Source organism: Anolis sagrei, chromosome 10 (assembly GCF_037176765.1).
Source record: "Anolis sagrei isolate rAnoSag1 chromosome 10, rAnoSag1.mat, whole genome shotgun sequence".
Taxonomy (NCBI): domain Eukaryota; kingdom Metazoa; phylum Chordata; class Lepidosauria; order Squamata; family Dactyloidae; genus Anolis; species Anolis sagrei.
The window spans coordinates 10,244,442-10,256,874 of NC_090030.1; the positions used below are offsets into that span (position 1 = coordinate 10,244,442).

The 12,433-nt window shown below is 44.7% G+C and overlaps 1 protein-coding gene across 5 annotated transcripts in view; it reads left to right on the plus strand.

Annotated features, from left to right (window-relative positions):
• DRP2 (dystrophin related protein 2) overlaps positions 1-12,433 on the plus strand; it is a 66,080-nt gene that overhangs the window by 22,834 nt on the left and 30,813 nt on the right. For all 5 annotated transcript variants that reach the window (XM_060756365.2, XM_060756361.2, XM_060756364.2 and 2 more), the window contains 7 exons: positions 752-879; positions 2,672-2,828; positions 3,459-3,579; positions 5,465-5,733; positions 6,837-6,983; positions 10,363-10,441; positions 12,320-12,380. In XM_060756365.2, the coding sequence (XP_060612348.2) occupies positions 752-879; positions 2,672-2,828; positions 3,459-3,579; positions 5,465-5,733; positions 6,837-6,983; positions 10,363-10,441; positions 12,320-12,380 (962 nt within the window). The remainder of the gene's footprint in view (positions 1-751; positions 880-2,671; positions 2,829-3,458; positions 3,580-5,464; positions 5,734-6,836; positions 6,984-10,362; positions 10,442-12,319; positions 12,381-12,433) is intronic.

Sequence of the window (12,433 nt, forward strand, 5' to 3'; positions counted from 1 at the left end):
GTAGGTGAACTATAAATCCCAGCAACTACAACTCCCAAATGTCAAGATTTTATTTTCCCCAAACTCCACCAGTGTTCACATTTGGGCATATTGAATCTTTCTGTAGAGTTTGGTCCAGACCCATCATTGTTTGAGTGCACAGTGATCTCTGGATGTAGGTGAACTACAACTCCAAATCCAAAGGACACTGCCCACCAAACTCTTCCAGTATTTTCTGTTGGTCGTGGGAGAACTGTGTGCCAAGTTTGGTTCAATTCCATCGTTAGTGGGGTTCAGAATGCTCTTTGATTGTAGGTGAAGTATAAATCCCAGCAACTACAATTCCCAAATGACAAAATCAAAAAATTTTGAGTGAAGGACATAGATTGGGTTGTTAGGTGTATGCTGTACAAATTTGGTGTCAATTCGCCCACTGGTTTTTGAGTTCTGTTAATCCCACAAACAAACATTACATTTATTTATTTGTATCTATCTATCTATCTATCTATCTATCATCTATCTATCTATCTATCTATCTATCTATCTGTGGCTGTATATATTCAGAAATAATGGTAGTGACACTCATGAAATAAAGAGTTTTATCAAGTAGCAACTGCGGATTGTTCTTTATTCACTTCATTAAATCCTTGAATCTTGTTCTTTGCGTTCCTTCTCAGGTGTCAGGATGGAATCCAGCATTTCCTCCTTGACCTGCAATTACCGCGCGTGCCTCCTTTCCCATCCCCTTGATGCTGTTTGTGTTTATGTTTAGGTTAAAGCACCCCAAGATGCCTCTGCTTCAGCCTGCGTGAGACCCCCCAACGGCGCCGCTGGGCCACAGATGCCTCTGGAGATGAATCTATGCTGGAATGAGATTAAAAAGAAGTCGCACAACCTCCGGTGAGACTCATAGCAGATGCCAGGCTTCGAGGATCTTGTTTGGCACTCATAAACATTCTTAGGGATTCAAATAACCCACTGACTGTGCGTAAGGGAGAACTTTGACAAATGGGCAAAGCCAGTCCTGATGGAATTTATGTCAGCACTCAAGTCCTAAGACAAGGACTTGAGTCCTAGCCAGGTTCCAAAGAGCCACGGAGGGGGCCAAAGCAAAGCTTGGAAAGGTTATTGTTGAAGTCAACCTTGCAGAATTGTTTGTCTACCCTCCGAATTGGACCCAATCGCATTGCTAAAACTGTCCCAGAAAATGCCAGAGTGTCCCTCATCTTTGCTCAAAGCAGTACATAGCTAATGTAAATGTGTAAAACCCAAAATGCTCACTAGATGTTGGTGAACCAATACTAAATTTGAGGTGTTCTTGCTCATGTAAACTCACCCTAGACCCTGGTTTGAAGGTCTAGGCATGGGCGAACTTTCTAACTTGGGAGCCGCATGCCAGCACTCCCTGCTAAGAGGACTGGCTGCCCAGTGGTGGATGGATGGATGGATGGATGGATGGAAGGAAGGAACGAAGGGAGGAAGGAAAAAAGGAAGGAAGGAGAGACAAAAGGGAGGAAGGGAAGATTGGAAGGAGAAAGAGAAAAGGAGAGGGGAAAGAGGGAAGGAAGGAAAAACAAAAAGGAAGGAAGGAAGGATGGCAAAGAAGGCTGGCAGGAGAAAGAGGGAGGTAAGGAAGAAGGAAGGAAGGATGAAAGGGTGGAAGGGAATGGAGGGAAGGAGAAAGAGGGACGGAAGGAGGGAAGGAAGGGAAGGGAAGGGAAGGAGGAAAAAGGATGGAAGGACAAAAGGGAAGGAAGGAAGGAGAAGGATGATAGGGTAGAAGAGAAGGATGGAAGGAGAAAGAGGGAGGTAAGGAGGAAGCAAAGAGAGAAGTAAGGAAGGACAAAAGGGTGGAAGGGAAAGGAGAGAGGGAGAAAGGGAAGGAAAGAAGGGAAGGAGGAAAGTAGGATGGAAGGACAAAAAGGAAGGAAGGAAGGAAGGAAGGAAGGAAGGAAGGAAGGAAGGAAGGAAGGAGAAGGATGAAAGGGTGAAAGAGAAGGATGGAAAGAGAAAGAGGGAGGTAAGGAGGAAGGACAGAGAGAAGGAAGGAAGGATGAAAGGTTGAAAGGGAAGGGAGGGAGGGAGGGAGGGAGAAGGAAGGAAGGAAGGAAGGAAGGAAGGAAGGAAGGAAGGAGGAAGGAAGGAAGGAGAAGGATGAAAGGGTGGAAGAGAAGGATGGAAGGAGAAAGAGGGAAGGAAGGAAAGAGAGAAGGAAGGAAGGACAAAAGGGTGGAAGGGAATGGAAGGAAGGGAAGGAGGAAAGAAGGATGGAAGGACAAAAAGGAAGGACGGACAGAAGAGAGGGAGGAAAAAGAGGGATAGAGGGAAGGAGGGAGGAAAGAGGAAAAGAGAGGGAGAGAAGGAGGAAGGAAAGAGAGAAGGAAGGATAGGGTGTTGAGAGAGAGGAGGGCCTGAGAAAAGAACCCAAGGGGACACATCCGTCCCCCAGCCCTGAATTTGCCCATACCTGATCTAGAGCTATTAAGGAAGGGAACTTGGTACATATTGGCTCAATTTAGACACCATGTTGAGTGTTGATATGTGCCAACGACTGCCTGGAATGGTAATGAAAATGCTTTGAATTTCAAAACCAATGAGCAAATGGTGATGCTTTAGATCTGGTTAGTGTTGTCCACCCTGCAAGTAACCCATTTCCTAGCTCCGCGTCTGAATTCTGCTTTGCCTCCCTCAGGGCGCGCCTGGAGGCCTTCTCGGACCACAGTGGCAAGCTCCAGATTCCCCTCCAGGAGATCATAGATTGGCTCAGCCAGAAGGATGAGGAGCTCTCCGCCCAGCTGCCTCTCCGGGGGGATGCCCTCCTGGTGCAGCAGGAGAAGGAGAGGCACGCCGTACGTCCACTCCATTTTGCGCCACTGATTTGGACTGTCAGCAAAGGACAGTGAATTGTTTGCATGTTATCGTTGTGTATTTATTGACAGAGAAAGAAACATTTGAGATATATATTGTCAAAGGCTGGAAACACTATGGTGTTGTTTTCAGGTTGTATGGCCGTGTTCTAGCAGCATTTTCTTCTGGCGTTTCACCTGCATCTGTGGCTTGCATCTTCAGAAGATGCAAGCGAAAAATCAGGAGAAAATGCTGCTAGAACACAGACATGCAGCCCGGAAACCACACAACACCCTATATGAGATTTTCTACTTCAGATCTCAAAATAACTTATTAGACTTGGGTACTTGGAAGTGGGGAGCAAAATCCCTGATCCTGACTATTTGTGAAGATTGCTTATGGAGATCTTCTCTAAGGCAATTCTGATCCATGCGCAACTACAGAGTATCCAAAAATGTGAGAAGATACACACTAAAAGAATTCTTGCTTAGCATGCCTTCCCTTTTTGAGATTCTGGCTATGAGTTCCCTCAACGTGCAAATCCTGGAGCTAGCACTGGTTTTGTGTCATGTCCTGGGGAAACTGGGTGTTGTACTTTCTCTAACTTTCCTGGTTCTCTTTACCCAACACAGACATTCATGGAAGAAGTGAAGTCCCGAGGCCCATACATTTACTCTGTTTTGGAATCAGCTCAAGCCTTCCTTACTCAACACCCGTTTGAAGAAGTAGAAGACTCAAACTCCGACAGCAAAGGTTTGAAAGTTCACATCTTTCACTCTGCGCTTTTTCCACCTTTCTCTTTTACTGTTTGGAGACAATTATAGTTAAACATAATTGGGAAGATCCAGTCCAGGAAGATATGTTCTCAGAGCATAGCAACAGAGGATAGTAGACACTGGCCTAAATCCACTTGTCCTTTCTGACTAACATAGATCCATCTATGAGATTTACATAGCAGCTGATTCAGTGTTTACTCTATTTGGAAGTAGACTTAGTCCTCTAGGAGCAAAGTTTCATTGTCTATATAAATAAAAATGTAATGTTCGTTTGTGGGATTGGACGGATTGACACCAAATTTGGGCACAAGACACCTAACAACCCAATGTATGTCCTTCACTCAAAAAATTGATTTTGTCATTTGGGAGTTGTAGTTGCTGGGATTTATAGTTCATCTACAATCAAAGAGCATTCTGAACCCCACCAACAATAGAATTGAACCAAACTTGGCACACAGTTCTCCCATGACCAACGGAAAATACTGGAGGGGTTTGGTGGGCAGTGTCCTTTGGTTTTGGAGCTGTAGTTCACCTACATCCAGAGATCACTGTGGACTCAAACAAGGATGGATCTGGACCAAACTCTAAACAAATACTCAATATGCCCAAATGTGAACACTGGTGAAGTTTGGGGAAAATAGAATCTTGATATTTGGGAGTTGTAGTTCCTGGGATTTATAGTTCACCTACAATCACAGAACATCCTGAACCTCACCAACAGTGGAATTGGGCCAGACCTCCCACACAGAACCCCCATGTGGGCCACAGCAATGCATGGCAGGGGACAGCTAGTATATAATAATAATAATAATAATTATTATTATTATTATTATTATTATTATTATTATTATTATTCATACCCCGCCACCATCTCCCCCAACGGGGTCTCGGGGCGGCTTACATAAGGCCAAGCCCAAGCAAGAATTACAATAAAATAAAATGCAAACACAACCAATGCAATAAAATACAAAAAACATATGACTACAGTGAGCAATACAAAATATAACATACAATATCCACAATTACAATGACATTGAGCGGGCCACATGTGCAAGATAAAACACTAAAAACTCAGGGTGAGATAAGGAGGAGCAGATTATTTATGAGGGAGAGTACATAAAGGAGTGGGGTTAAAAAAAGGGGCATTCATATAAACGGGGGATGAGTGCTCCAAGAACAGAGACGTTGAGGGGAGCAATAGTATATGGTTGTGTGACTACTCTCCAAAGTATAATGGAAAAACCAAGTTTTGAGGTCCTTCTTGAAGGTTTCTAAGGTGGGGGCTTTCCTAATCTCTCCGGGTAATGAGTTCCAAAGTTGGGGGGTCACAGAGGAGAAGGCTCTCTCCCTAGGACCCACAAGCCGTGCCTGTGATATTGGCAGGGCTGAAAGGAGGGCCTCTCCCAAAGATCGAAGAGCTCAGGCTGGTTCATGAAGAGAGATACGGTCACGAAGGTAGGCGTGACCTTCATGACCTTCCTATAGACTTAGGAGTTACTCTCAATTACTATGAGAGGAACATAAAGCTGGATTAGATAGCTCATCAGATCTCTTTTAACTCTACAATTCTAACAAACTATTTCAGTGTGGAGATGTGCTGTTTAGGATGTCTATAGTTAGCCATAAACATATCAAGGATAGTCTGTCTTTCCACCAATCAGCATTCTTCACCACCGAATATTTCCCCTCCCCTTATTTTTGGGGATGGCACTAGTAGACACCTGAAGGTACCAAGCATGGGATATTTCAGATGCAAAGCCATAAAGAAAAGGCTTAGAAACATTACTTTTTGGAACCACCTAGCCTGAGCACTGCATGAGCATTGTTGGTGGACCACACTGATATCGCTGATCTGTTCCTAGATGTGTCCCCAAGACACCGGATCCAGAACATCAGCCGTTTTGTGTGGAAACAGGCCACTGTGGCCAGTGAGTTGTGGGAAAAGCTCACTGCCCGCTGTGTTGACCAGCATCGCCACATTGAGAGGACCCTTGAGCAGTTGCTGGAGATCAAAGGGACCATGGAGGAGCTCAGCACCACCCTCAACCAAGCGGAAAGCGTCCGAGAGACATGGGAACCCATTGGAGACCTCTTCATTGACTCCTTGCCAGACCACATCCAAGCCACCAAGGTAGCCTTTGGTCTTCTTCTTCAAGGTGGATCTGTCCACAATCTGGAAAGAGAGAGCTCAAAAAACAGTGTTGACAGTGCCATTGACTAGTAATCTTGTATTCCCATGAGTAGATATAGCATATTAAAATCCACTCTGCTAGCAAAATAAGTCACCATAAGGATTCAGTATTATCTATAGTTTCTGGTTTTCATGGGTCATCTTGGATCGTATCCTCCACAAATATGGAGGCCATACTGAAATTTGAACTCTCAGTATGCACATTTTTGAGTGAGTCCTCCATGACTTTGAACAGTCAAGGATAATTTCAAAATGTGGTCCAAGATGTCCAGACTGCCTGTCCTTGGACAGTTCATGTACTAGGTTCTTGTGGGTTTTTTCGGGCTATATGGCCATGTTCTAGAGGCATTTTCTCCTGACATTTTGCCTGCATCTATGGCAAGTATCCTCAGAGGTAGTGAGGTCTGTTGGAATTAGGAAAATGGGTTTATATATCTGTGGAATGACTGGGGTGGGGCAAAGAGCTCTTCTCTGCTGGAGCTAGTTGTGAATGTTTCAACTGACACCTTCATTAGCATTAGAAGGCCTGGCTGAGCCTGGGGGAATCTTTTGTTGAGAGGTGTTAAGATGTGCCTGATTGTTTCCTCTCTGCTGTTTTGCTGTTGTAATTTTAGAGTTTTTTAATACTGGTAGCCAGATTTTGTTCATTTTCATGGTCTCCTCCTTTCTGTTGAAATTGTCCACATGCTTGTGGATTTCAATGGCTTCTCTCTGTAGTCTGACATGATGGTTGTTGGTGTGGTCCAGCATTTCTGTGTTCTCTGTGCCCCACCCCAGTCATTCCACAGATATATAAACCCATTCTCCTAATTCCAACAGACCTCACTACCTCTGAGGATGCTTGCCATAGATGCAGGCGAAACATCAGGAGAAAATGCCTCTAGAACATGGCCATATAGCCCAAAAAAACCCACAAGAACCTAGTGATTCCAGCCATGAAAGCCTTCGACAATACAGTTCATGTACTGTCTCTGTTTCTTTCTCTCTTTCACTTTGTTTCTTTCCTGCTACTGTCTTTCTTTTGGGATGCGATGACTCTCCAGTTGTTCAAAGAGGAGCTCTCACCTATGAAAGATGGTGTGAAGATGGTGAATGACCTTGCCCACCAGCTTGCGATCTCCGATGTTCACCTGTCCATGGAGAACTCCCGCGCCCTGGAGCAGATCAACACACGCTGGAAGCAGCTGCAGGTGAGGATGGTGGACACTTACAACAAGGCTAACATCAGGCCCCAGCTATTTAGTAGGAACCCCGTCTAATGACACTGTCTCCGCTCCATCTATCTGCTAAAATTTCCAGACTACAGTAGAGCTTATTCTGAAACTCCTTTGATGTCTCAAAAGCATGTTGACCAGTATTTCTCAACCTTCCTAATTCCGTGACCCCTTAATACAGCTCCTCATGTGGTGGTGACCCCCAACCATAAAATTATTTTTGTTGCTATTTCATAACTGTAATTTTGCTACTGTCGAAGGCTTTCATGGCCGGAATCACTGGGTTGTTGTAGGTTTTTTCAGGCTATATGGCCATGTTCTAGAGGCATTCTTTCCTGACATTTCGCCTGCATCTATGGCAAGCATCCTCAGAGCTACCTCTGAGGATGCTTGCCATAGATGCAGGCAAAATGTCAGGAGAGAATGCCTCTAGAACATGGCCATATAGCCTGAAAAAACCTACAACAACCCATATTACACTATGTAACACAAGAAGGAGGAGGAGGAGGAAGGTAAAGAGGGCAAGGAGGCCCCTCCTTCCTCCTCCAGTGTTCCCTCACTAATTGTAAACAATACTGCATTTTAAGTTCTTTTTTTAAAAAACCCGCGAAACAACGAGTCCGCAAAAAGCGATCCGCGAAGTAGCAAGGGAACACTGTACTAACGCAAGAGTCTGAGGCCCCTTCCGCACAGCTGAAAAAAATCCCATATTATCTGCTTTGAACTGGAATATGTGGTAGTGTGGACTCAGATATCCCAGTTTAAAGCAGATATTGTGGGATTTTCTGCCTTGATATTCTCGGTTATATGGCTGTGTGGAAGGGCCCTTAGAGAAATGCTGGTGTAGGACAAAAGCCAAGGAGAAATAAAACAAATTAACAAAGCAAGGGACCAAATGAGTATGGTTGTTGTTTTTTTGTCGTGTCAGGAGCGACCTGAGAGACTGCAAGTCTCTGTGAGAAAATTGGCCGTCTGCAAGGACGTTGCCCAGGGGACGCCTGGATGATTTGATGTTTTTATCATCGTTGTGGGAGGCTTCTCTCATGTCCCCGCATGAGGAGCTGGAGCTGATAGAGGGAACTCATCCGCCTCTCCCCGTATTTGCACCTGCGACCTGTCGTTCTTCAGTCCTGCCGGCACAGGGGTTTAACCCACTGTGCCACCGGGGGCTCCTAGTAGGGTTGTGCATTCAGGGTAAACCTTGACCCATTTCATGTCCCCGCTTTCAGTGGGGGTCCTAATCCATTTTTTGGGAATCTCCCAAAATTGGGAGGGCAGAAATCTGTTTTTGATCTGGGGTGCTGAAAGATCTGTTTTCTATCAGCCCATTAGGGGGTAGAGGACTTCCCAGGCTCCCCACGTGCTTTAAGGAGGCTTAGAACCATAGAATCAAAGAGTTGGAAGAGACCTCATGGGCCATCCAGTCCAACCCCATTCTGCCAAGAAGTAGGAATATTGCATTCAAATCACCCCTGACAGATGGCCATTCAGCCTGTTTAAAAGCTTCCAAAGAAGGAGCCCCCACCACGCTCCAGGGCAGAGAGTTCCACTGCTGAACAGCTCTCACAGTCAGGAAGTTCTTCCTCATGTTCAGATGGAATCTCCTCTCTTGTAGTTTGAAGCCATTGTTCCATTGCGTCCTAGTCTCCAAGGAAGCAGAAAACAAGCTTGCTCCCTCCTCCTCCCTGTGACTTCCTCTCACATATTTATACATGGCTATCATATCTCCTCTCAGCCTTCTCTTCTTCAGGCTAAACATGCCCAGCTCCTTAAGCCGCTCCTCATAGGGCTTGCTCTCCAGACCCTTGATCATTTGAGTTGCCCTCCTCTGGACACATTCCAGCTTGTCAATTCCAGCTTCTTTTTACCTGCTGTTTCTTTCTACTCTAGAGGAGGCACTTGGCTACAGATACTGGCTGGTGTGTGCGCTTTCTGGGCCTTCACACCACACGGACTCTCCTTGGAAAGAGAGTGCATGTATGTGGAGTGCAAGTCCAGAAGCGTACCTGCCTGTCAGTGCCTGCAGCTGAGCACCTCCTCTGGAGTAAGCACTTACTCACTTACTCTAGAGTAAGTGCTTGGTTGCAGGCAGTACTAGCAGGCATCTGCGCTTTCTCTCCTGGGCTACACCACACCAGCCAGCCACATTTTCCATTCCAATGCATTTTAAGGAGTCTTCACACTTCCAGGTAAGGAAGAATGATGACCTTCTGAAAGAGGACAGTCGTTTTCAGGGAGAGAGAGTTTACTTTTTGTTTGCTGGGGGATTTATTTATTTATTTATTTATTTATTTATTATTTGAACTTATATGTCGCCACTCCCCTGGGGCTCGGAGCGGCTTACAAGAACAGGCTAAAATCGAACACAATTTTAAAAAAATTTAAAACAATTTAAAAACAATCAGAGATCAAAGGCCCATTGAAATAGATATGTCTTACATGCCCTGTGGAAAGCTGATAAGTCCCGCAAGGCACGGACTTCAGGTGGCAGAGTATTCCAGAGTGATGGTGCCACTGCTGTGAAGGCTCTGCGTCTGGTTGCTGTTAGACACAAGGTCTTGACACTGGGAATTTCCAATAGATCTTGGTCCTCAGAACGGAGGGATCTCTGGAGTTGGTAGGGGGTGAGGCGGTCCCTCAGGTACATCGGCCCCAGACCATTCAAGGCCTTAAAGGATTAATAAAAAAAGATTAAACTATGATCCCAAAAAGTAGGCAAGGAGCCAGGATTGGCTCCCGCTTGCTTTTGTGGCGAGCTGATTTTTGTACCGAAAGGGGGGTTCTTGTTATGTGCTCCCGAAGTACTGACATTAACGAAAGAAACAAAGGAAATAGAAGGAACAAATTCTGAGCACAACTCTACAAATGAGTAGCTTATCAATAAGTCATCCCTTCTATCCCTGGAATCCGCATTTCAAGGCTTGAAAGCATTATTTAAAAAATGGGAAAATATCGTAGATTTTGTCATTTTATATAGGCAACCCAATTTGACTATGCCACTTAGGCATCCACAGATTTTTGTATCCACAGTGATCCTGAACCAAAACTAGCAGATACCCAAAGCCCACTGTATGCTGACCTTCCTTGTCTTCACAGCTCTAACCCTAGAAGCAAAACAGAAGCTTCCCATTCTCCTTCCATGGTTGAAATGATAGAGGCATGAAAAAAATATCAAAAAATTGTGCTCGGACTCCTTTAATGGGATTTTAATCCCCTCTCCTAGCCTTGTGGGGTGTGTGTGTGTGTGTATGTGCTGCAGTGGATTGTTTTAGATGCTTGCATTATCTCTCTTTGCCATATGTCCACACACACAGCATTTCCACTGCTTCATTTGGTATTTTCAATCTTCGCATAGGTCTCCATAAATGACCGGCTGAAGCACCTTCAGGATGCCCATCGGGACTTTGGTCCAGGATCACAGCACTTTCTCTCATGTATGTAAATGCCATGTCCAAATGGAAGAGCTGCTGCTGATAGGCTTCCCATTCTATTTGTGCATTTTGAGCTGTGCCAAAAACATGCAACAGGCTTAGGCCATAGACTCCTGAGATGATACGAGTAGAAAACCCAGTTTGGGCTGCAAGAGGAGGGAATACAAATGAAGTGTTGTTGTTGTTATTATTATTATTATTCTGACACAAAAGCACAGTATGTCACAGCAAACGAGATCTATATGCTGGATTTCGTATCACAAAATCACAAGTCGAACACTTCCCAAGCATCTAGAACTGTGTGATGTATTTTCCAATGATGTGCGCAGATCCAAGTAAGGTGGCCTTTTTCAGTTGACAGATTGTGATTTTGCCAATGTTTATTGTTTCCAAATGCCGGCTGAGATCTTTTGGCACGGCACCTAGTGTGCTGATGGCCACCGGGACCACCTGGACTGGTTTATGCCAGAGCCTTTGCAGTTCGATTTTGAGGTCATTATTATTATTTGAAACACAACAAGATGAGTCCACAGCAGACACTCTGCTGGCTGTTGAATTGGATCATACCTCGGACACTTCCCAAGTGTCTAGCACTGTGGGATGTATCGGCGAATAATGGGTGCAGGTCCCAGTAAGGTGGCCTTCTGCAGCTGGCAGATGGTAATTTTGTCAGCACCAAATGTTTTTAAGTTCAGGCCAAGGTCTTTAGGCACTGCACCCAGTGTGCCGATCACCACTGGGACCACCTTGACTGGCTTGTGCAAGAGTCTTTGCAGTTCGATCTTTCAATCCATCTGAGCAATGGTGTTGTGCCTCTGCTTGTAGTCTGTCTGTGCGATCTTCTTGCAGCAGCTGAGGATGTGATCTATTGTTTCATCTGCTTCCTTGCAGATGAAACAATAGATTATTATTATTAATTATTAATTATTAATTATTAATTATTAATTATTAATTATTAATTATTAATTATTAATTATTAATTATTAATTATTAATTATTAATTATTAATTATTAATTATTAATTATTTATGAGTGTGCTCCTCCTTGCAAGAAAACCTCTTTGCAAGCCGCAATATATTTTAAAATCCCATCACCTTATTTTCCTGGGAGTATCAAAACATACCTCTGCAATGCAAGAAGGGGCAGTCTGGGTACCACATGCTCCCTTGTTGTTTAGATGCAGGCATTCATATGAATGTGCGCTGGAGAGGTAAGAGTGCAGCTCACATCATCCCTGAGCATTGGCCATGCATGCTGGGGTTGATGGGAGCTGCAGTCCAAAAACATCTGGGGAGTCACAGATTTCCCATCTCTTCATCAGGGAATCTAGGGAAGGAGCTGAACCCTGGAACATGAACCTTGAAATAAGAAAATACTAACCATAAAAAGACTAGCCCCCAGTAGCGCAGTGGGTTAAATCGCTGAGCTGCTGAACTTGCTGACCAAAAGGTCACTGGTTCGAATGTGGGGAGCAGGGTGAAATCCTGCTGTTAGCCCCAAACTAGTAGTTCAAAAACATGCAAATGTGAGTAGATCAATAGGTACTGTTCCAGCAGGAAGGTAATGGCACTCCATACAGTCATGCCGGCCACATGACCTTGGAGGTGTCTACGGACAACACTGGCTCTTCAGCTTAGAAATGGAGATGAGCACCAACCCCCAGAGTCGGACACGACTGAACTTAATGTCAGGGGAAAACCTTTACATATACCTAACCATAAAGTGGAAATTGAGGGCAAAAGAGGGACAATGAGTTTCTTTTCCAGGGACACAGTTGTGGGAGTGGTGTTGGGCAGAGAACCGTCACTGATAAATAATGATGGTCACATCATTTGTGAGACTTATTTTGCATTCAGAATGTCTTTGTTTCTTTCCTGGCAGCATCAGTCCAGGTGCCCTGGGAACGAGCAATTTCTCCCAACAAAGTCCCATACTACATCAAGTGAGTTTCTGGCTGCGTCTGAGATCATAACTCTTTCTTTTCAGTAATTTCCC